This window comes from Hibiscus syriacus, unplaced genomic scaffold (assembly GCF_006381635.1).
Source record: "Hibiscus syriacus cultivar Baekdansim isolate YM2019G1 unplaced genomic scaffold, ASM638163v2 tig00116958_pilon, whole genome shotgun sequence".
In the NCBI taxonomy this organism is placed as follows: domain Eukaryota; kingdom Viridiplantae; phylum Streptophyta; class Magnoliopsida; order Malvales; family Malvaceae; genus Hibiscus; species Hibiscus syriacus.
Window position 1 is genome coordinate 1,665,410 of NW_024063484.1, and position 25,116 is coordinate 1,690,525.

Genomic DNA, 25,116 nt, shown 5'->3' on the forward strand with positions numbered 1-25,116 from the left:
TCCTTGTTTGTTGATTCTAGAACCCCTTACCTGCAAAGGTATTGAACTTGTCAAGTCAATCCTCTTATTTTTCAACATGATCTTGATGGCTTACTCTTTCCTCCCTCCAGGTAAATCCACGTTCATCAAGTTAAACTATGTGATTTTGGAAGTGCGAAAGTCTTGGTACGTTGTTATCTCTATTGTGTGTACTTCTGTCTATGAATCTTTGAGTTTTGCTTAGGTCTTACTATATCACATTTTCTTATCTTGGTAGGTCAAAGGGGAACCAAACATACCCTACATCTGCTCGAGGTATTATAGAGCACCTGAACTAATATTTGGAGCAACCGAATACACTACGGCTATTGACGTCTGGTCTGTTGGCTGTGTCCTTGCTGAAATGTTACTTGGACAGGTAGGAAGCTTGTGCATATGAGGACGAGTTGCGCGATCCGAATGCCCGTTTCCTTCCGCCATTGTTTAACTTCAAACCTCACGATAAGGAATGGTCGAGAAAACAAAAACATTTTCTTTGAAATAGGCATTCTTGTATTGTTAAAGATGTATGATCGATTATTACTCGGTGATGTTATCGTGTCTACCAGAATGGAGGGGGTGTTCCGATGGAGATATCGGTGAAGCCGATTCCGGAGCATGCAAGAAAGCAATGTCCATATCTGGGATCGTGGTTTTGAAGCAAAAATGTATTATGCCATGATGTTTTGTTTATGTATGCAGTTGATTGTAGTTGCATGCATGCTATGTTGTTGAGTCACTTTTGTGTTGTAAAAGCTGACAGATTTAGATATGATCTTCCCACTTCTATATATTTGTAGAGACTGTAACGTCCATGGCAGATGATGGAGACCAACTTATGCCTACTTTCACATGTTTTCTTGTATGTAATGGTCGACCTAGAGAAGGAAATATCAGTGTTTATTTTCATGTCTTATCTGTAATACCAACACAAATCAAGCTCTCACGGTGATTAAAGTGATTATTGTTATTTTTAGAGGTTTTGGGTTCGAATATGACATGGAACGTAAAATGTTGTTAGTTTGATGATGTTATTAAATTTATGGAGTTTGAAATTATTTTTATGAAACATTCGTCTGATTTATGTTCATGGTGTAAAAATTAAATGAAATAAAAATTTAGGTCCAACAGTCGTTGATCCGACGATCGGTGGTAGATGATTTTGGTTAGATTTAGGAGTTAAGTTGATAATTTATCTAAAATTTATTGAGTAAATTTAAAAATAACCCATTTTACTAATATATTAAATGAACAATATAAGTGAAATATTACTTTTTAAAATTCGATGACAAAAAATGACCAATTAAGAAATAAAAGTGACCAATTAGGTAATTTACCCATTTCTATGCAACCACAATCCCACAACTGAAAGTGATGTTTTTTCTTCTTCCTTTGACAAACAATGAGTAAAGATATGGAAGAACACGACAAAGAACATCAACAATAAACATATTATTTAACCCTTGGACTTGATTTTACTGCCCACTTCCTTCTCGGGCTCTTCTTCTTTTATCTTCTGCAACCAAAACTACTCTACCTCAGCTGCACTCATCTTCTACCTTTTGCTTCACTTCGATCAAGTACATGTATAGAGTTTTATCTACTCTACTACGAGTTACAAACTCAAAACAACAAGGATGCATGTTCCGGTTTCACGTTTCTCGCTCACTTTCCCAGAATCTTCAATCGCTTCATCCATTTCTCTGTTCCCTGTAAGCTTCTATCATACCTCATCTCATGTATGCAATTCTGATTTCTGATTGAAAGTTTATAGATTGCCTTGTACAAATTTCATTTGTTGATTGAGAATCTGTAGATTTGTTGAGGGTTCAGTTGTTGTGATCGGAGAGTATGAGAATGCTTCCATGGAGGCTGAAAATGATGAAAGCTCAAATGAAGGAGGAGGAAACTTAAAGATAGAGAGATGACAGAATGAAGATTTTATTGATCATTGAAGGAAGTACTCTGCCTACAATCTAATATAAGTGTGGCTTATATAGCCCAAGTAACCAACAACTACAACAAACTAATAACAACTAATAACAAGCTAATAACAAACCAAAACAAACTCTAACATTCACTCTACTTTTCCACCTTTTAATTTTCTTTTAAATGAACTTGCTATTAGAAAGTTGATCAAACAAAGAGTGCAAACTTAATAAGCTGGAATTCAACCGTCTTGCCGTCTAGATGAACAATTTACCGGACAAATTCTCTTTCACCTAAAACATCTTCTTTCTTCAACTTTCCTCAGCTTTTCTTCTTCTTCTTTTCAAGAGTTGTTTTTCATCTTCACTATTCTTCCTCTTCACTTATTGGGACTTTCTTTTTGCAGGAAGCAAGGCGGTTAAGCTACGAGCTCCCGGATGCAATCTGTAGCCTCTCTTGGGCAAGAAAACATCCTATTTTGTCTGGTTAAGGAAGGCAAGACTGTTAAACTCTTAACCCTCCCCAGAGATTTTCTTCTATGGTAACTTGGCTGTTAAGCCTCAAAGTTCCATGTCAAACTTTGGAGAATAAGTAACAAGTGATGAACGATACTCTATGAACACCTTAAAGCTGTTGTATGATTGGAGAACCGAACGGAAAAATGCATAACCAACAAAACAGTAGATGCACCAACTGAACCACTCAATGGTCACCTTAAAATCAAACCATCAACAATTTATAGCAGCAAAATCACAATACAAACGAATAACATGAATAGTAGCGATCCAAATCACCAAAAACGTATAAGGCTAGCATTTGAACCCAGATATTGAAGCAAGAAGTAAAATGCCAGTGGCACCACAATTGCATAACCATAGATTCCAGAAGCTGCTACATTTACATAGCCAACATCAAAGCTCCAAGAAGTAGTGCCATCGGTATGATTTTTCATAAGGTATGTGGCAAAGTTTCCAAAGGAAGAAAGCATGAAGACCAATGTAGTTGTGATCCAAATATGCCCATACAAATTAGGGTTAGTATCAATCTTGCTGAAAAAATCTCTACCAGTAGGATAAAACGAACTGATCAGTCTGTTTATCACAACATCTGTATCCACGTTAAAATATTGTGTGTATGATGAGATATTAAACACTCCCTTCCAGTTGTTTGGTGGATGTTGTTCAAGGCTTCCAGTTGGAGCTTCAAGAGTTTGATAACCTCGACCTCTACTTCCTCCACTGCCATTATTCGGAGGGAAATATTGAATATTCGCTTCAGGTACTGCAAATGAGGCCTTCTTTTCTTCATTTATAACAGATGGAACTGAGCCGAGTAAATGTCTGGTTGGAAGATTTGAATACGACGATGAATCATCCATTGCAAAATAAGAGATCGTTTAACACCCCAATTTAGGGGTTAAATTTAAGAAATTATAAAGTGGTGGATTTAATTGATATTTTGAAAGAAATAGTGGATTAAATTGTAAAATTTCAAAGTTGACAGACTGTTTTAAGAAGTGCAGGAAGTTCAGTGACTAAACTCATTGTTTACCCATTTTTATTATGGGATGAATTATAAACCCCATTTGCCATACCTAGTTTCCAGTATGTTTCCAATTTTTCTCTTCCCCTCAACCCCTCTTTCAACTCCAATCCACTCGCCGTCTGATATCCGATCGACGAGCCGAAACCACCATCGTGTTCATTGTCGAGCGAGGAACAAAACCCCTCAAACCTTTCATCGTGAATCGTCACCGTTCGTCGTTAATTTCAGTCGGAAGTATCGTCGGTAATAACTCGATTTTAATTGATTTTTCATCGATTCACGACGATCCGAGCATCCGTTTACGACACCTCCCGCACCATCGTGTTCCTTGCATCGTTCCGAGTCCGCCGGTGTCATCCTTGGTCTCCGTCGACGGCGGTGCGTGAGGAGGTAAAGCGTTCAAAGTTTCTGATTCGTTGAAATCGAGCTCTCCGCCGTTCAAAATTGTGAACCGAGCTTTGTAAGTATCTCGGAATCGCTCAAAATAATTTTTATGAAATTTTCCATGATTTTTAGGCAGCCGGAAGGGGCCCCCACGCGCCGTCACTGCGCGTGGGGATGGTCCAAATGACCGGTTTGACCAGGTTTAGAGTAGAGTTGACCGGTTTGACCGGGCACAACCCGACCTGACCCAACCCATTGACCCAACCCGACCCGTTGACCGTTGACCGGCGTTGACCACTGTTGACCAAAACTTTGACTGGCTTTGACCGGGAATTAAACGACCTTTGACTTTGACCGAGTATACCTATCCTGTCATTTTTCGACGTTCCAAATCCGATTTCGCAGTCTGGTTTTTGAAATTCGAACCCGAAGACCTAGAAATTTCCGGTCAAACCCGTTGACTTTGATTTTGACCGAAAATTCCAAATTTTCCAAAAGTCATATTTTATGCTTTCGATGTCCTGAATCCGAATCCGAAGTCCGTTTCGCCAAATTCGAACCCGGTAAGCTGGTTTTCACTGATTTAGCACCCTATTCGATCCGTTTATAGTAATTAAGCTCCGTTTTTTATATAATTTATGTTGATATGTATCTGAGGAATTATTGGAAGTTGAATTGAAGATCAAAGGCGTTCGAATATAATTTTTATGGTCGATCAGTATTGCACGGAAATCGAGGTAATACTTTACTACCTCTTTATGCTTTATGAAACATGCTAATATTGGTAAATGCATGAATAAGATAATATTGGTCACTTTTGTGGAGTTGGTTAATTTATACACTCGATATGAATGTGGTAGAAATTCGGTAACTGAATATGGATCGAATGACTAATATAAGAGATTGAAAGATTGTTAGAATTAAATTACAAGTTTGTGATTAGTGATAAAGAAATCAAACATGGATTTGTAAATTATATTTTATATCATCATAGGTTAAATGTTAAAAGTACTTGGATGGGAAATTATGAGAATATTCCGGTAGGGTAAAATTACGAAAATACCCTTATGTTGTAGGATGACAAGAATTGTCCCTGGAAGTTGGTTAATAACTCTGAAAAGACATATTGATCCGATATAACTACTGATGTGCATAAGAAATGTTAGTTTTATTTGGAAATTATGGATAACCGGTTTTAATCCTAGGAGAGTTTGTGAAGGAATCATTTCAAGATCAAAGAATGTTCGGAAAAACAATTAACCATTGGATCTCTAAAGTATAATCATTTTCGTTAAGAGTTAATACCAAAATTATCTGATTAAGAAATTACGAAAATGCCCTTGAGAGGTAAAAATAGTCCAAGTTGACTCTGAATGAGGAAGTAACATGAGAATTTGTTTTTAAACCGATAAATTACTGATTTGATTATTGAGATCCTATTTTTGTATGGAAAATTCTGATAATCCGTTAGTAACATCTGAGAAGGCATTTAACTTGGAAATCTCTGACTTGAGTAAGTACGTGAAGAATAATAACTTATCGATGGTGATATTTTGTCAGAATAGTTTAAAGGGACTGACATAAATGATAAGTTTGAATTAAATAATAAGAGCGAAAGGAAGGAAATGATTGAAATATTCTAGATTTGTAAAATGACCAAAATACCCCTGGAATAGAAATGACTCAAGAATGTCACCAAGCTCAGGAATGAATGGATATGCTCATGCTTTGAAATGAATAGAAAAATATTGAGCACTAAAATGACCAAAATACCCTATTGGCCTAGAATAAGTAAATGTCTTGGATTAATTAAGGAATTCAAATGAACATGGATGTTGTACTGCTCTTAAAAGTTACGGAACGCAGCTTAAGTGATCGACCAACGTTAGTGCTATATCATTACCTGAATGATATAAGTACCACTTGAATGTTTGTTCATCTTCTTAAATTTGGATCGATGATAATTCTGGAAGTACTTGGCTCAGCTCAACTCTAGAGCGCATACAGTACTAATAAGTGGGTATTTGTGAGTCAAATCAACCACGAATACCAGAATGACTTTATTATATGAATAAATTGAACTGAAATGAAGTACAACGTGTATTTGAAATTCAGAAACGTCTGAATTATTCTGGAAAACTTTAAAGTAATCGGGATAGACTTACTTACTAAACGAACTAAGTAACATCAATGACTGAGGATTAAATAGGTCATTGGATGAGTTTGGAAACACTGTTGAACTTACATGATGAATTGTCCTTATGGGTTATGAGCCATGGATCAAGTACGTCAGTATTTCCTGATATTGTTGAAACGTGGAAATGAAATAAAGACCGTTGGAAGATTTATTTTGTGATGATTAAAGGGATGATCTATGGATCTGCATTATGGTATTAAAGAGTGAATACACTGGAAGGATAATGAATTGACTTGTTGACATGCATCAGTTTGGGAGTTGTGTAACTCGAGTTGTTTGATAATATAATCGATAGTCGTAGATTGTAAATGAATTGAATCTTTGATTCTATATTTCATCTAAAATCACTTCGATCATGTTTGAAAAAGCAAGTAACGCAGAAGGAAAAGATTCTGAATACCTCATTTGGTTCAATTGGGCTGAAATCCTATGAATTCAAAGTATATTCCTGAATACCCCTGATTATTTGGGTAATGGAATCACTCGCAGTAAATCTGAATTTAGAATTATTATGTATAAAGGTTCCTAAACGTTTTCCTAATGCACACGAAAATATAGTGGGATTCTAATGTATCAACCTTAAATGTCTGGCTAGATCGGTTAGTAATCGATTCTCCTCAATAGGACCTTGTTCCTGGAATTCGATCAAATTTCATAAGTTTCATGTTATCCATAATGATAACTACAATGGCCTCTGAAAATACTTGGATTCTCTAGCGTGTTCCCTATTTATTACTGAACTATTTTATTTGTTTTAAAATGTGGTACACTGAATTCTATGGCTCCTGTTTTATTGATGCACCAATTTATTGTGATGTTTTATGGATTAAGACGACTATCTGATTTTTGGTTTGAACTGGTATTTGATTACCATGTATATGGATTTATGGAATTTATGTCACGGTGCAATTGTATTTTTGATACGGATTTATAAAGTACAGCTCTGATCAAGCTGAAAAACTTTGACGGACCTAATGTGACTCTTAGGTAGGCTCACGGGCCCCAAGATGTTCCATTAGGTTGGCTCCCTTTTGCTTTGTACTTAGGGTAAGCCCTATGGACTTATGGACTTAAGGATACAGGCCCCAAAGCCTATCCTTATGTTAGCTTCCTTTTCGCTATATGCTTAAGGTAAGCCCTATGGACGCAGTTCTAGGAGCTGCGGATGGTGTACAAGAGAATGGTTTAAACTACAAGTTTCAAAAGTTAAATTTCATTATGATTTTATGAGATTTACTAAACTATCATTTGATAAGGGTACCTATTATGATTTTATTATACTGTTGGAACACACTAGACATCCTATTCGATCTCCTGAAAATGTCATACTTTGAAAGGTTTCTTATGAACTGAGATTCATGGCTTCTACTCAATGAACTTCTAAGGGAACCCTAAATTATTCCACAAACTAGTATACGTATGATTCAATAAGGAAATTATATGGCTTTCCATTTATCTACATGTCACGTAGCATCATCTGGTAGTTCTGTATTACTGAGCTTTCTGAAGCTCACTCTATTACTCAACATTGCAGGTTAAAAGAATTGTATCAGTGCAACTATCGACATCAGTAAGGGAGTTCTTCCGGCGTTGTTTTCAGAGTATGATACATGTGATTAGGGGACATGTAATTGTATTTTGTTTTATATACGAGTCTGAAAATCTGTTTTATTTCTGAATACTAATAAATGATTTTATACGTTACATGTTTTAAGAAAAGTTTTAAATTTTTCTCTATTTTTACAGTGGGTCGCTCCGGTGGCCCTAATGTGACACTCCAGATCGGATCGGGTTACCCGCATCGGTCTGAGGGGGTTACAGATCGAATCGAGAAATGAACAGAAAGTATGATTTTCTTGAAGAAAAATTGGGGAAAACGATGCGCTTTGCCGTAAATCGGAAGCAACGGCCTTCTTGATGAGGTGATACAAATCCTCAAGAATTTCAGGGGCAAGACCGTGGGCCTTAAGGATACGCAAGATCTTGTTTCCAGTAATGCTCTTAACTTGAGCAATACCATGAGAATCACTAAGAATGACACCAATCTAAGATGGGGTCAAGCCCTTCTTTGCGAACTTGCAAATGTTTTCCTCAGCATCTTGAGAATAGATCTTGAGCCAACTTGGTGGGGTTCTCTTATAAGGCAGAGCTGAGGCAGAAATACCTTTACCGTGACTGTGAATATGACCCATGGTAACAAAGGATTTTCGATGAAGAAAACAAAAAACAAACGGAAGGTGAATAGAGAATGACGGTGGTTGAGGATTCGGTTACTGATCGGTGTTTAGAAAGAAAACAACAACAAACGCAAGCGGAATAAAGATGGTCGCAGGATCACCGACGAATGATACCATGTGTGAATGCTGCCATGGAGGCTGAAAATGATGAAAGCTCAAATGAATGAGGAGGAAACTTAAAGATAGAGAGATGACAGAATAAAGATTTTATTGATCATTGAAGAAAGTACTCTGCCTACAATCTAATATAAGTGTGGCTTATATAGCCCAAGTAACCAACAACTATAACAAACTAATAACAACTAATAACAAACCATAACAAACTCTAACAGAGAGGTCATATTAAACATAAAGGATCGAACTTTAGGATTGATAGAACCTTATCCTTGTTGATGGAACAAATAGAGTATATCGGTTGTGGTTATTTATCCCTTCTGATTTGGGCGGAGAGTCGGTAATTAACCGGTGGCCGACCAGTAATATTGATGTTAGAGATGTAGGAAAGAATTGTGAGCTATAATTCGAATAAGAATACCCTCCATCGGGTTTATGCTAGTGTCAGGACTAGAATCGTCATTGTTATTCGTAAGCCAACAAGGCGAATAAATGCAGCCAGGATTTAGTGGATTTGGTCTTGACAAATCTCTTGGGTTTATAGTAAGATCTTATCAGAAGTTTATGGTTGGCCGGAGGACTTCCTTTATGGGAGAGTCTCTCCGGCGATAGTCTTTGTAAGCGTGTGGGCGAATTGCCTCCGGCGATAGTCTTTATGTACATGTAAATGGAAGTGCTTAAGATTACACAGTTGGTCCCTATGACATGTCTTGAGAATTGCAGGTCAATGGGTTTATTTTTAATCTGTCCTTTTTGGGTTAGAGAACAGATTTTAGTATGTAGGAGTACATCCAGTGAGTTATTTATGGTATATGTAGGGTGCAGCCAACGAATTCCGATTGTCGAGAGGTAGTCGGTTTGTGCTCCATGGAGGAGCCAGCAGTTTCTGCGGGAGGTTTCGTGGTTTGAAGCTACGGATACTTAAGAGGCTGAACCGTCGGCAATATGTACCCACCCATGAGTTGAAGGGAATAAGAAATCAAGACAAAGATAGTCAGAGAGTCCTTCAAAGAACGGTGAACAATATTCGGAAGCAGCATCAACTATATCCTTGTCCAACGGTTGGAAAAGAAAAGAAAAGATACATTTTGTTAATCAATTTTCTTGGATTTGATTTCTTTTTCATCATATTAGTCCCTTTGTGGTTCTTTTGACATTTGTAGGTTCTGCCGAAGAACAGACGAGAACAACTTCACAACCAAAGAAAAGTACTTTGCCTCCTGTCGGAACAAGTTCCTCGAATTTGAATGTTGATAATAATCATGGAAGACCTTCTTTATGCATTGCTGTTATCAGAGCTACCGGTGAGCTGGCCAAGAAGAAGATTTTTCCGGCATTATTTGCTCTATATTACAGCGGTTTTCTTCCGGAGGTAGTTCTACTCTAATATCAAATGCCTCATTTGTCTTCTTGCAGACTTTATTTTTATCACATCATTAGGACATAGGTAGTTCTTTCCCATTGCACAAAGTAACTGTGATTGGTGTTTCTCATTCTTCAGTTTATCCTTTTACTTGACTGCAGAATGTCGGTATCTTCGGTTATTCCAGAAAGGATTTGACTGATGAAGAGTTGAGATCCCTCATCGCTTCAACTTTGACTTGCCGCATTGATCATCAGTACGTCGCTCATGTTACAACATGCCCCCTCTGAAATCCTTGTCTTCAATTCTTAACCTTTTATTGATTACTATAAAGATTCAGTTTCTATAATGGAATTTGCTTTCTAGAGCTGCATTATGAAGTTTATTCCATGTAAGTAGGTTTTTAAAACTAATTGCTTATTGTCTAAAGATGGTGTTTGGCACTAAAGCCTGCAAACTTGTTTTGGATTTCAACAAACCGATTTCTCGTCGAGAATTTTTCCAATGTGTATTGACTGTTAGAGTTCAGAAAACCATAGTTGCGTTTGCTTATTTTATGTATAGGTATACATATGTAAAGGTGTTCGGATCCTAATCTCTTTCTTGTAATTCCCTCTGTCAGGCGAGACTGTGGGGACAAGATGAATGCGTTTCTTAGTAGAACATACTACCTTAATGGAGGTTATGACAACAAAGAAGGAATGTCCCAGCTGAATTCTCGAATGGAGCAGATCGAAGTAAGCAATGCCGAAAACCGGAAGTTTTCAACTCTAATGTTCAAAGTTGATGCTTTTGAGTTGATAATTAACAGCTTACCTACTTCAGGGGGGCTATCGGGCAAACAGGATATTCTATCTTTCCATTCCACATGAAGCGCTTCAGGACGTTGCTTCATCTCTTGCCGATAATGCACAAACGAAGAAGGGTTGGAATCGTATAATAATCGAGAAACCGTTTGGATTCGACGCTGGATCTTCTCAACTGTTTACGAAATCCCTTCTCTAAGTATGAGGAGAAGCAAATTTACAGGTGGACAAGCATGCTTTTTGGCCCTTCTATGTTGTCAAACGGTTCAATACATCACACAATTTATATGTTTCCATTACAACAATTTAAGTCTATCTTATTGCAGGATAGACCATCTCCTTGGGAGGAACCTCATCGAAAACCTCACCGTATTACGGTTTTCAAATCTAGTTTTTGAGCCATTATGGAGTCGGACATACATCCGCAATGTGCAGGTAAGCTTTTTGATGTTACAAATTCTTGTACTCTAAATTTGCTTTTAGGAACTCGCCGCCTGCTTCTTACTTCTTTGTGTCGTTCTTTTGCAGGTGGTTTTATCAGAGGACTTGAGTATGCCAAGAGGAAGGTATTTTGATGGTTATGGAGTCATCCGGGACATTGTTCACAGTCGCATGCTCCAGACAATAGCATTGCTAGCCATGGAACCACCTATAAGTCTTGACGGTGAAGATATTCGAAATGAAAAGGTACTGATATTTTCTCGTGTGAGAAACACGATTTCAAAGCTCCTAGCATTTTTCAATGAGAAGCTTCCTTCCAGGTTAAGGTTCTCCGATCAATTCGGGAATTGGAACCCAGTGATGTGATTCTCGGTCAGTATAAAGCTACTTCTCGAGACAAGGTCGATGTGAGCTTGAGCAGCAGGACCCCTACCTTTTTTGCTGCTGCCTTATACATCGATAATGCACGTTGGGATGGTGTACCATTCATGATCAAAGCTGGTGTTGGACTCATCAAACACAGGCAAGATCTGTGAATATATAACGACTTTTTAACTTGCTCACCAAGTACATTAGCTTATGTAATGCAGATTAGAGATACGTATACAATTTAATTCGGTTCCCGGAAATCTCTATCGTGAGCGCATCGGACATAGTACCGACCTTTCCACTAATGAGTTGATTTTACGTGACGAACCTGATGAGGCTATCCTAGTGAAAATCAACAACAAAATCCCAGGGTTAGGGTTGCAGTTAGATTCTTCTGAGTTAAATTTGCTGTATAAGGACAAGTGAGCACACTTCTCTTGTTAACTTTCGACACTGACATCAACTTGCACGCCCCTTTTACGCTTACGATTTTTTATTCATACTAAAGGTATACCGTCGAGGTGCCTGATTCGTATGAGCATCTTCTGCTTGATGTCATTGATGGTGATAACCATCTCTTCTTGAGAAGTGATGAGCTTGCAGCTGCTTGGAGCATTATCACGCCTGTTCTGCAATGGATAGACCAGAATAATATGGCACCGGAGCTCTACGAGCTCGGAGGTAGAGGTCCGGTTGGTTCGTACTATCTTTCAGCTAAACATGGGGTTCGATGGGCTGATGACTGAAAAAGGCAACAAAATCGCTGACTTGTCTCGTTCCATAGCCACTCATCCAAATGGTAGCTGAAAACTTTTACCGTGTATATCATGTGAAACAAGAGTGTTATGCATCTGTTTGTTTGATTTTCCCGCCATGCGAAAACGGCAAATCCCATAGATTCATTCATTCTGGTGCAGTATCTGTGCCTCGACTCGGACTCCTGTGTTGTCGACATATTTAAACAATACTGTTCTATTAGATTGTTTGTGTTTGTTATGATTCAAGTGTAGCGTTTTCATTTCCAATAGTATGCCTTAGAAGGTTAGATATGCCAGAAAGGGACTGATGCTATTGCATGTGCATGAATGGCTGCAATTCCACATTCCAAATTGATTAAAGACAGTAAATGTAGCTTATATTAACATGAGATAGAACCATTTTGCTTAGTTATTTTATATGCCAACTCGAAAAGGCGAAAAATTTAAAAGTGATTTCGAGACAAATTGTCTATGACTGTAGAGCAAAACTTTTGTTCAGAATCATGTCATCAGTCGTAAAGTCGGCCTCCTTCCTGTACGTTCCCCTTCCGAAATCCAGGTTGTAAGAGTCTGCGAGCCCTTCCACCAGGTCGAATTCCGGTTTCCATCCCAGCACATGCTTTGCTTTCTCAACTGATGCAAAGAAATGCTGCAATATATGGAAATATGAACAAAGTGATTATGATATCATACATTTATTTAGATTACTGTAACGTCTCTCAATTTCTTTATATGATTTTGTCTAAAGTTTGAGTGAAATTTGTGTTAAGAGAGTTACCTGATCCCTGAATGGGAATGCCTTCTTTTTACCGAAGTCGAACTCCTTCGGGTTGTAGTGAATGATCTCGGGTTCAGGAAATCCACCAGCCTGGATGAAGAACGACGACTTCAGTAATGAATCTCTTATCTTCTCAATGGAAAAAAGGTTCCAATTACCTTGGCGCACGCCTTTGCTAATCCGTCGAAAGTGACGTACTTTTCGCCGGAAATGTTGAAAACCTGCTTGCTGGCTTTTTCGTTACCGAGAACCTGGACAAAAGCTGTTGCCAAGTCCTGGAGTTTCACCAATATTGCGAGGGATAAATTTCTATTTGCAGCCTAAATAGCTGATACCGGCATGTGTAGCAGTGTTGTGGTTCCACTAACCTTGACATGACCGAGTTGGGTTATTTGCACTCCGGAGTTGGGAATCGGAATAGGGCGACCGGCTTTCAAACGGTGGAAGAACCATTCTTCGACCGGATTATAATTCAAAGGTCCGTAAATGTAGACAGGCCTCAAAGATGTCCAGTTAACACCCCTCGCCTCGAGTAAGCTCTCGGTATTAAGTTTTCCCTTGTGCCTACTTTTCGGATCGACTGCATCAACCTATCTCCAGGTCACCACCGAGTTAGAAGAGATTATACATACATACAACAAATGTCAATGAAACATGAATGAAATTGACGATCCATACCTCACAATGTGGTAAAATATCAGATTTGAGGTAAACACCAGCTGAGGAGCAGTATATGAACCTGAGAATTAGCAGAGTAGTTAATGTAGCAGAACAAAATGCAGTCATGAAGAATAAGGTGTCGTCAACGTTTCGACACCGGTTCTAGACATATAAACCGATATATTGAGTTGCTAGCTAGCTGCAACAAAACAATGGTTTTAAAGCTTACTGCTCTAGATTCGGGAGTGCATCCAGTATGGGTTCAACTTCGGCCGCCTCTCGTCCTGAAAGTCATAACAAAGAGGTTCGATGAACAGATCTATCTTAATGGAAAAGCAAATCGCAGAAGACGAGTACCGTTTATGTCGTACACCACATCGTAGCCTTCGGCAGAAAGACTGGACTTGACAAACTCAAAGTCCTGTCTATCTCCTTTCAAATGCAAGATCTAGTTACCAAAAATCACCCACATTAGTCTAAAATTGTCAACTTGGAAGCACAATCATTGAAGAAGCTGTCAAGGCACATCATGTACCTCGGACTTAAAATCAGAGTAATCACTGTCTGATTCACCAGGCAATTGCTGTGTAACAGGCGCTTTACCTCTAGTAAACAAAGTAACCTGGTGACCCTCCTTTACTAGGAGTCTAGACAAAAACACACCAATGAACCGAGTGCCGCCCATTATCAGGGTTTTCTTGGTGCCGGATGCTGCAACAACATGCAATGCTCCTTTTGGATGACAGACTTTCCTTTTGTACTGCAACCAGAGGAAACAAGTTTCACTAGAGAACTATATGTGTTGTTGATGGAAACAATATATGTTATGTCGGATATAGACGGTTTCACCCCTTCTGATTTGGTCGAAGAGTCGTCGTTGGTAATTGAGTCTGGAAGAATTATTCATTACCGACAGTGACCCTCTATCTAAACCAGAAGAGGTGAACTGTCTCCGATCGACATAACATATATTGTTACCATCAACATGTATGTATGTATGTGTGTGTGTGTGTATATATAAGTAAATTGAGGTAGTCGTCACCTGGATTTGGGAGAGCTTGGAGCCATTGAAGTGGGAGAGAGAGGAGGAGAGGAGGGAGATGAGAGGCTGCTTTGTTGGCTGCAACACCACCAGCTTTGCCATGCCTTTGCCTTTTCCTTTGGTTTGGTTGAGTGGTAGGTTTTATTGGTCATCTCTAAGGTCTTACAACAGACGATGAGGATAAGACAACGTCCATCCACACCACAGCCTTGGTTACATCCACAGCCTCTCATTCTATTAGACTCTTTATCACCCTATGAATTCCGACTTAACTCGATCCGGATTTAGAACGACTTTACCCAACTCCTATTCAACCCATTTTTTTAATCTAAAATCCGAGTTTAAAACCCGACTCAAAATAAATATATTTATAAAAAATATTAATTTTATTTGATAAAAATAAAGATATAATTAAATAATAATAATATAATGAAGGGTATTATTATAATTATCTCTAAATATATAAGATATAATTACATTATTTTTTGGGTCGAGTCAAGTCGGATATTTTTTTACCCGAACTCGACCCTAAAAAGTTAAAATTTGAATATTAATTTGAAACAAGAAAAATTAAAGATACTAATTTCAAAAAAAAGTGTTAACTTCATATGTCAATTTGTATAATAAGCTCCATGATTATAACATAATATTTGGTGGTAAATTTAAAGACATGTGAGAATTATGGGTATTCAAAATTTCAGTTAACCGATTAAATCGATTGAACTGAAATTTTATAGGTTACTTGATCAGTTAAATTTATTTATCTGTCGGTTAACGGTTAACGATTAATGATTTTTTTAAAGTTCAGTTATCAGTTAATTCGGTTAATTAACTGAATTAATTGAAATTTTTAAATATTTAATATACTATTTATATTATTTACATATTAATAGCTTTAGAAGTTTTAAAGTTCGGGTTTAACTGAATTAACTGACCGAATTAATCGAATTAGTCGAAAATATTTAATATTTAATATATATTATTTAAAATTTCGGTTAACCGGCAGACTAACCGAATTTTTTGGGTATGTTAATTATTGTCGAAAAAATTGGTTCAGTTAACGGTTAAAATGAAAAAAAATTCGGTTCATGAAATTTTAAAAATTTGGTTCAATCGGTTAACCGAACAGACCGATTAATTCCTAAAATATTAAGGGCCTTCTCCCGTAAATATCCCTCATTTCAGCAGAACCTATAACCAGAAGAAAACCGAATCAGAACCGAGAGAGGTTTCCCCTGCGAGAAAAAATATCCCTCGAGTTTTTAGGAGGGGAAAAGGAAGTCAATTTCTTTTACTAAATCCCTGTAAATTCAGCAAATTCTTGCTTATTCCCATAATGGACTTCGCTCAGGTGAGTTGATCTATCTCTCTTTTAATTCTTTCAGTTTTTATTTTTGCTAGTTTATCAAATTTCCTTGATCTTGTAACTCCTTGTTCTAAGTACGATGCTGTGGTTTGATTGGTTAACTGGTAGATCCGAGTGTTTTTAGAGATTTGAAGGGTACCCTTTTGTTTTGCTGATGATAAAACAGATGAAAACTGGCAATTTGTAAACAAATGTTGGTAAGCAACTCTAGGTTGTTTAAAGTAGACCCCAAGATCCAATTTTGGACTGCCAAGATTTCAAATTTTATGTTGCCTCAATGTTTTGGTTGAAGAAAGATGGTGAACTTGAAAACTAGATAGAAATGTTATTAACTCGAGATCCATCTGTTTATTTGGTTGGCGGTAAGAGACGAACGCAGGATTGTATATTAGGGCTGCGAATTTAGGAATTTATATTAGACATTTAGGGGTGCGAAATTAGGTTATCAATAGGAAATGAGAAAAAAAAATACCTAAAGTATGAGAATTAGAAATTTCCTGGGGTGCTCGGTCCATCCCGGTTGGTGGTTAGGGTGCTGTACTGTTGTTTTGATTCTTTATAATGATTGTAAATTTACGTTTTTTTTGTGCAGCCACCTGTTGAAAATTATGCCAACCCCAAGACATGTTTCTTTCATGTTCTCTTCAAGGTTGGCTGTTTTCGTGGATCTAATTTTCTCGATCCGGTGAATCTGATTCATACACTGCTCTCCGTATTGATGTTTAGCTTCTTGTTTACTGCAGGCTGCGGCGTTGGCCTTCTACATCCTTTCCACTCTCTTCTTCAACAGCTTTGTGATCATATTTGTAGTGACTGTCCTCCTTTCTGCTTTTGATTTTTGGGTGGTTAAGAATGTCAGTGGGCGTATATTGGTTGGTTTGAGGTGGTGGAACGAAATTAATGATCTCGGTGAGAGTGTTTGGAGATTTGAATGTCTTGACCAAGAGGTGAGCGCTTCGCTTAATCGAATCATACATATATCTTTTAGATTTAACATTATCAAGTCTCTCAATTCTATGTCGTTGCTGTCTGTTTTAGTCATTGGCCCAGATGAACAAGAAAGAGTCATGGCTATTTTGGTGGACCCTTTACCTTTCAGTAAGTGTATCCCATGGCTTACTATGTAGATATAGGTATATGGTTGTGCCCCAAATGATCAAATTCATTAATTCTTCAGGCAGTGGCCTGGATTGTGCTTGGAGTATTCTCTCTCATAAGGTTTCAGGCTGATTATCTCCTCGTTGTCGGAGTTTGTTTGATTCTCAACATTGCAAATATCGTCGGCTTCACCAAATGCCGCAAAGGTAGGTTTATTCACTATAATTACAGTGCTTGGTTGAATGCGACATCGTGTGATTTTTAGCCTTAGTCTAGCTATTCGTTCAAGAATTGTTTTACAAAAAAATTATTATGGTATGGCATCATATTATACCAGGAAATGGCTTGCAGATTATTACTTATTTAGAACTTGGTCGAGAATAATTTAACATTCAAGACAATTTTAAGTCGAGACAATATTTTCTGAGTCTAAATCTATTATATTTGGTGGGAGATAGATTTGTGATCGGTACAAAATCGGTTTTCCAAGAAGTTCATTACTAGCCTGTATGATTGTTTAAAAGAGAAGCAAAACATATACCACTTTTTATCGGTCATTTGGCTGCATGAATGTTTGTTATCGATTTGCATAATATCAGCCATCAGGGTAGTGATTCCGCTTGGTATAAACCGGCCAAAAGTTCGGAACATGATTATTCATACATTTGTTTTTGTTTTTGCATGTATTCTCGATCTGTGGTAGGTTTTAGTTTCGAACTTGATCTGTTTCTGTCCTGCATTTACTTTGAGAGATTATTGATGTTGAACCTCAGATATTACGATCATAGGTGCAAAGATTCGAGTGCCAAAGAATGCACCATGTGATCCATCAGAATATTCGATTCTTTTTATTGCCCGTTTTTCAGCTTTCTTTTTTTCAGCTCGTATGTTATCGGTAAAATATTTGTTTGGTCGTCGCTTTCAGATGCCAAGAAGCAGATTCAACAGTTTGCCACCCAGACCATTGGATCAAGATTTTCTTCCACCATACAATCAGCCTTTAGTGTTGTATGAAACAGTCTATATTAGTGTACCAGAACGAAATGAAACGGTCGATATTAGTGTACAAGAACGAAATGAAACAGTCGATATTAGTGCACGAGAACGAAATGAAGCAGTCGATATGTACGAGAACGAAACAGATTCCATTTTTGTTTTTGGCTATGGTACATCTTTTGCTTTGTATACTGAATTACACATTAAAAGTTTGTGATGATGTTCCTTCACTTGCAAGGAACAGTGATGACCTACAAATACCATCTTCCCTGAGATAAAACATTTTTTCCTTCTGGTATTTGCTCTCTATTTAGTGCGATTTGAAATGTGAAAAACAATGGTAATGTCAAACAGGGTTTTAAATCACGGTCCGAAAACGTGATAGTGCTCGTGAAATAGCGGTTTCGCCGCCGTCCGAGTTACCCGCTACACTCGCAATAGCACCAGCGACGGCCACAATTACGGTAAATTCGAAATGACCGAAAATGCGACTGCGACCGTGATTTAAAACCCTATGTCAAACCATTTAAGAGTTAATTGTATCGTATGTCTTCAAACTATAAGATCGATTCTATGTCGATTCTCGAAGCGTTTTGATTGAATCTTTAAAATATCATTCCGGTTATAACGGTCGATTTTGTTGTTAAATATGGTTCCCTTCCCTCTATTCCTACGTGTATTTCCTTTTATGCATTATCTATTGATATCGGTCGGGTCGAATTATTGGTTCATTCGAACATGGTCTGAGTATATCCATCCATCATCCGATTCGAACTTAAAAAAGTTTCACTCGATCTGAAATTTAACTCGGTTCTAAAGTAAAATTTCACACTTGACCCAACCTGATATATGTACATATATAATTCTCATGTTTATCAAGTAAAATATGGATCTAGTTGGAAAGAAATACATAATTATAAAATTATTAGGGATCAAATAGGTATTTAAATCAATTTATTATTCGGTTTACATAAATATGACAAACTTTAGCTTCATCTTCTTTATCGTTGCTATAAATGTACGCGGCCAGAAAAATATTCCCGCTTTACACCAAGCCCTCCCTACAATGGCTCCAAAACTACACCACCAGATCAAAGATACCCATTTCCAACCCGACGAAAGGAGCAAATGGGTCTGCTATATTAGCCACAAATGTTATCAAATCCTTCTTTGGCCAGGGCTTGATAGCTGACGCACGTGCTCTGTTCGACGAAATGCCTGAAAGAGATGTGATTATGTGGACGGCCATGATTGCCGGCTACACTTCGTGCAACCACTATGTCCAAGGATGGACTCTATTCTGTGAGATGGTGAATAACGGGGAGAGCCCCAATGCTTTTACTATATCTAATGTCTTGAAGGCTTGTAAATCCATGCGGTGTCTTGCGCGTGGAGGTTTGGTTCATGGGATGGCTATGAAGCTTGGGTTAGAGGGTTCGTTGTACGTTGACAATGCGCTTATGGACATGTATGCTACGTGTTGCGTTAGCATGGAGGATGCGTGCTCGGTTTTTCGTGATATGAAAGAGAAAACTATGGTCACTTGGACTACTTTGATCACAGGTTACACTCATCGGGGCGATGGCTATGGTGGACTTCAAGTCTTCAGAGAAATGTTACTGGTAATTGTTCAATCTAACCATGGAATTTATGAATTTATATCGATTTATTCTGCATTAGCACTGAACGTTTTGTACTTTACCTAGGTAGTTTCAGTTCACCAGATTCGATGCTTTAGCATCTAGTTTAGTAAACAAAGGCTGAAGTTTCTCATTTCGTTTGCTTTGTTTGGTGAACAGGAAGGAGCAGAGCTGAATCCCCATAGTTTTTCAATTTCCATTAGTGCTTGTGCTACTATAGGCTCGTATACTTTTGGTAGGCAAATACACGCAGCTGTCATTAAAAACGGGCTCGGTTCTAATCTTCCTGTCATGAATTCTATGCTAGACATGTATTGCAGGTGTGGTTTTTTATCCGAAGCAAACGAATACTTCCATGAGATGACTGAAAAAGATCTTATAACGTGGAATACCTTAATAGCTGGTTATGGAAGACTTGATTCTAAAGAGTCCTTGAAGCTATTCTCACAAATGGAATCAGAGGGCTTCAGACCGAATTGCTTCACATTTACTAGTATTATTGCTGCCTGTGCGAATTCAGCGGTTTTGAATTGTGGGCAACAGGTTCATGCAGGCATTGTTCGAAGAGGCCTTCAAGGGAACCCGGTGTTGGCTAATGCCCTAATTGACATGTATGCCAAGTGCGGAAGCATAGACGACTCACACAAAATCTTTAGTGAAATGTCTGATAGAAATTTGGTGTCATGGACTTCTATGATGATTGGTTATGGGGCACATGGTTGTGGGAAAGAAGCAGTTAAATTGTTTGATGAGATGGTCCTGTCCGGAATTAGACCCGACAGGATAGTGTTTATGGCAGTTCTTAGTGCTTGCAGCCATGCTGGACTAATAGATGAAGGCTTGAGGTGTTTCGAATCAATGAGTACTTACAACGTCAAACCGGATCAGGAGATTTACGGGTGTGTTGTCGATTTGCTAGGCCGTGGTGGGAGAGTTGAGGAGGCTTATGAACTAATCAAGAGCATGCCATTTAAGCCTAATGAATCGGTTTGGGGTGCACTTCTGGGTGCTTGCAAGGCACATAAGCTCACAAAGATGGGAAAACTAGCAGCATTGAAGGTATTGGATTTGAGGCCAAATAAAGTGGGGGCATACGTGATCTTGTCAAATATCTATGCTGCCGAGGGTAAGTGGGGGGAATTCGCAAGAACGAGGAAGTTGATGAGAAGAACCGGGAGTAGAAAAGAGGCAGGAAGGAGTTGGATTCAGGTAAGAAATCAGGTTTACAGCTTTGTTGTTGGTGATAAGGTTGATTCTCACACCGAGTGTTCGCATGGGGTCGTAGAGTTGCTTATTCTACATATGAAAGAAGCAGGATATATGCCCGATTTACATTGTTTGATACATGATCTCGAAGATGGGACGTGAAGAGCAGAGAAACCGAAGAAGCTGAAGTGAATTTCTGAATATGATCAAATGTTGCTGCGGATTTGCCTTCCTTAACCCCCGACGAAATGAATTGGAGGATGTTGCACACTTAAGATTGCTCGAACTCACAGCCATCAAGTTGTTTCAACAGCAGCTTTGTCAACCGAGCTAAGACTCAACCGGAAGGAAAATATATGCCAGCTTTAGATTGTTTTATACATGATCTTGAAGAGGTGAAGCTCAAGAAACTGAGGTGAATCAATTAAGATATGATCCAATGGGGTTGTTTGTGGGCAGAATTGGAACTTACAAGGTTAGAAAATAGAAAATATTTTGTTCATTGAGAGGGATGGATTCTTTGTCTTTCTGTGCTGGAGAGGAGGAAGAAAACGAAAAGAAGCGAATGTCGAATTTACTCGAATATTGATCCAATGAGCAATGCGATATATGAATTTATACGCATGAAATCTTGATTTAATTGTACAATTAAAATTTTAATTTTGCACAATTGTGCACTTATCTTGATCTAAGATACCAGCTAGAGATGAAGAGGATGATAACAGGAATGAAGAAGGCGTTCTGTTCTTAGTTCCTTTCTGTTGAATATGATTAATTGAATTTCCATATTAAAGATTAAAATTTAATGACTAAATCTTAAATGTCAATATTATCGAGGGACTAAAACTAGATTAAACCCATTCAGGCTCAGCTTAAGCCAACCGCAATTAGATCTCATTTCAAAAACATTGCCGGCGCATAAGCATTGCTGCCGGCTAACGAAATTGTGAATGTCCGCCGGCAATTTATCATTTCAATGATTTTTGTTGTAATATTCTTAAATTATTCATAATATTAATAAACTTAAATCATGATAGATATGAAATTAAATTCAATTAACATAAGATTTATTACGTTAAATCATTAAAAATAAAATACTAAATTTATAAAAGCGTACATGAATTTATTGTTGAAGATTATCTAGAATGTTGAGATATAAAAATAGCCTTAAAGCTTGAGATCTTTTAAAGCTTGGATAAACTCTCCAGTCGAGTGTTGGCACAAGCGGTTATGATACAAGAATTTGAGCTTGTAAGGTCAAGTTCGAATCCTACTACCGTCACTCTTAGTGAGTAATATGTAAATTCCTATGTAAATCTCAGTTGGATCTTAAGTATGCCTTGACCCTGGATGAGAGAACCACCCTTGACCTAAACTTTTTTGTACCAAAAAATTAAATTATAAATATAATCTCTGCAACTTTATTTTTCATTATACTTTTAATATCTTATGACATATGCAACATAATTGATCATTTAATTTTGTATCATATTTTATGAAAATATTATGTCTTTAAGGGTGCTTAATGAGTTGAGCATCTCGTTAGCAACTCATTAAAATTTTCATAATTTTTTAGTAGTTATCTTTAAAAAGTATTTCGTTAAAAAAATTACCATTTACTAATAGAAGATAAATATCTAATCTATTAAATTTTTTAATAAAAATTACTAAAATTGTTAATTAATAATTATTATTTTATTAAACCCAAAAATTTAGTAATAGATGATAAAGGTACAACAAAATCATTTGGTTTCAACAAATATCACGTAATAGTTGACCGCAATCGGTACTACATTTGCAAAAAGTACATATTGTAGGGACCAATCAAGCAATTTGACCCTTCAATAAACAGACCCAATTCCATAAATCAACCAGCATGTGTCCCTGTAATTTCCTTCATTAATCCGATGTGAAGCCGTTAAGCTTCATCATTACAAGTACTAATCTTACCATTATAAAACCATCCCTCTAGCAGTCCAGGGCTTCATCCCCTTTTTTTGTTCTTACAACCTGTGCAGCTAGTGTGCTAATGGCGGGGAGATGGGCCACGTCAGCTTTCCGGTGGGTGGCGTCGGACCTCCTACCATTCAACTCCACCATCCAGCGGTGGAGATGGGGTTTCATGGGGTGGCCGCTTCTCAGCTTTTTGATCGTCGACGACGTCGTTTGGAGTCTCATCACGGCCTTCGAGTCCGTCGCCCTGGTTTCCATGCTCTACTTCTTTTTTCCCTTTTGTGGCTGCACTTTCTGAAACTACGAGGATCAGTCGATTGCTTTTTTCCGTCGCAGGGGTGTTGCGGAGGTCTACATCTTGGTGATATCCTCATGCTAAATCTCAACACAATGGTGTGGAAGACACTTGAAACCACAGGGCAGGGACCTGGCCCTAGAGACAGTCACGGTGTTGTTCTTGTAGGGACGAAAATGATGGTATTTGGGGGTACTAATGGATCCAAGAAGGTGAACGATCTTCACATACTGGACCTTACTTCGAAAGAGTGGATACGAGCAGAATGCAACGGTGTCGCGCCTTCTCCTCGTGAAAGTCATACCGCGACACTTATCGGTGAAGACAAGGTGGTGATTTTCGGAGGGAGTGGCGAGGGCGGAGCGAATTACTTGAATGATTTGCATGTTTTGGACCTTAGGACTATGACATGGTCCTCACCTCAGGGGATCTGATATATAGCTCGCCAACTCGATGATTCGAATACGATCATTTCAAATTTTCATTACATTTTAGATACTTCGAACCCGAAGATGAGGAGAACTGCCCATACAAAGGCAGGGGAGGTTGATTCGAGCAAGAAGAGCATTCGATTTCCCTCTCACAGCATTCATCGCCTTCACATTCTGATCAAGAACAAGGCCTGGCACTAAAGCCCCCGGATTCCGCTCCTTCCCAAGGCCTTAACTTGTTTAAGCAGTTCCATTTGATTCAAAGCGATCGTCAACTTAACAATGGTTCAAACAACCATAATCAGACCAGATATATGGTCCACAAAACTCGATAAGATTCGCAATATACAAGAGAATTTCAAAACCTGCAAAAACCGGAACGATGTATCCACAGTGTTCATACGAGCAGACAAAGAAGTGGAACACAATGCTCGGCTGCGGAAGCAGGGCCTATTCACAACATGGTAAGGGTCCACAAATTCCGCATTTCCATGGTGTACCGAATACACCATCGAATTTCTTTTCATGTTCTACATGTTTCCACTCGTTTCGTTCTTTTGCCGGGTTTTCGTTTTTACCTCAGCTCGGCGCTGAAGTTCATGGTAAAGTCGACGGAGCATTCGACTCGGGTATCCTGATGAGTGGTGACAGCAAGTGCCAATGGGAAGATATATAGAGGGGTCTTATTTGCACCTGTAAGCCTTATGTTCTTTATTTTAGAAAAGCCTACTATATGTGTGTTAAACTTGTCCTTACCATCACTTTATTTGATCAAACATTAGGGTCGTCGGGTTTCGTCCCGAGAGGGCCAATGCTCGCTCAAAGTCTGTCGAAAACACACCAGTCCGGTGCCGCTCAGCCGTTTCTAGACTCGACCAATTTTGAACCCTTGAAGCCCTATCGGTCACCAACGATGTGCATCATGCCAGAATCCTGTCGTGGCTCTCGGCATTCAGCGGCTAATGGCACTACAAAAGATCCAAAGCTAAGAAGTGATGCAGGAGATGTGGTTCTAACGCTAGGAGGACCTGGAACTGGCCCTGTTCGACATGTTATAGGAAATAAATAAATAAATAAAAATCCAAACCCTGGTTGTTGGTCTTCAAATTATAGCCCTTGTTTCTGTAAAGAGGGAAAAGGACTTTACCTGAAATTAATATTCATTTTAGGTAGCGAAATTAATATTTTCGGTGACAAAAATAATATTTTAGGTAACACTCTACCGGAAATGTTAAAAAAATATTAACATTTCTTGTAGCGCATTTCCTTAGTCTTATATTAGGTTGTCGTACAACAGAACTACCATGTATGTAGATGTTGAATTGTATAAGTTATGATTTGTCAAATTTTATGATTTAGATATATTAATTATTTTTAAAATTATTTATATATTAAAAAATTGATATCTTATTTTTTATTTAATTCAGGGTAAGTTTATGGTAGTGTTTGTTCAAACATAACTCTAATCATTTGACATTGAACGCTTACAG

At 38.1% G+C, this 25,116-nt stretch overlaps 4 protein-coding genes and 1 pseudogene across 7 annotated transcripts; 3 read left to right on the forward strand and 2 right to left on the reverse strand.

Annotated features, from left to right (window-relative positions):
• The first annotated feature begins 1,195 nt into the window (after nt 1-1,195).
• On the forward strand, nt 1,196-18,290 carry LOC120189671 (Golgi apparatus membrane protein-like protein ECHIDNA). Of its 4 annotated transcripts, none has more exons than XM_039192898.1 (8): nt 7,268-7,278; nt 8,577-8,581; nt 15,956-15,992; nt 16,600-16,656; nt 16,734-16,954; nt 17,046-17,105; nt 17,185-17,311; nt 18,031-18,290. In XM_039192898.1, the coding sequence occupies exons 4-8, from the start codon at nt 16,632-16,634 to the stop codon at nt 18,117-18,119; spliced, it is 522 nt and encodes a 173-aa protein (XP_039048829.1). In that variant the 5' UTR covers nt 7,268-7,278; nt 8,577-8,581; nt 15,956-15,992; nt 16,600-16,631; the 3' UTR covers nt 18,120-18,290. The 4 variants fall into 4 exon arrangements, with proteins under 4 accessions (XP_039048826.1, XP_039048829.1, XP_039048827.1 ...); XM_039192896.1 differs by having other exon boundaries at nt 7,272-7,278; nt 16,751-16,954; XM_039192895.1 differs by lacking the exons at nt 7,268-7,278; nt 8,577-8,581 and adding an exon at nt 1,196-1,201 and having other exon boundaries at nt 15,908-15,992; nt 16,751-16,954.
• On the forward strand, nt 1,625-12,416 carry LOC120189673 (annotated as a pseudogene).
• Nucleotides 2,738-3,336, reverse strand: LOC120189670 (protein YIPF1 homolog). Its single transcript, XM_039192894.1, has one exon. The coding sequence runs from the start codon at nt 3,323-3,325 to the stop codon at nt 2,738-2,740; it is 588 nt and encodes a 195-aa protein (XP_039048825.1). The 5' UTR covers nt 3,326-3,336.
• Nucleotides 12,517-14,778, reverse strand: LOC120189669 (chloroplast stem-loop binding protein of 41 kDa b, chloroplastic-like). The gene is made up of 9 exons (XM_039192893.1): nt 14,642-14,778; nt 14,135-14,359; nt 13,957-14,047; nt 13,829-13,883; nt 13,618-13,678; nt 13,308-13,529; nt 13,098-13,214; nt 12,940-13,029; nt 12,517-12,810 (listed from the first exon to the last, which is right to left on the reverse strand). Exons 1-9 carry the CDS (start codon nt 14,741-14,743, stop codon nt 12,631-12,633), a joined length of 1,143 nt encoding a protein of 380 aa, XP_039048824.1. The 5' UTR covers nt 14,744-14,778; the 3' UTR covers nt 12,517-12,630.
• A 797-nt stretch (nt 18,291-19,087) lies between the features above and the next one.
• On the forward strand, nt 19,088-21,502 carry LOC120189668 (putative pentatricopeptide repeat-containing protein At1g56570). The gene is made up of 2 exons (XM_039192892.1): nt 19,088-19,723; nt 19,901-21,502. The coding sequence occupies exons 1-2, from the start codon at nt 19,118-19,120 to the stop codon at nt 21,107-21,109; spliced, it is 1,815 nt and encodes a 604-aa protein (XP_039048823.1). The 5' UTR covers nt 19,088-19,117; the 3' UTR covers nt 21,110-21,502.
• Nucleotides 21,503-25,116: the final 3,614 nt, after the last annotated feature.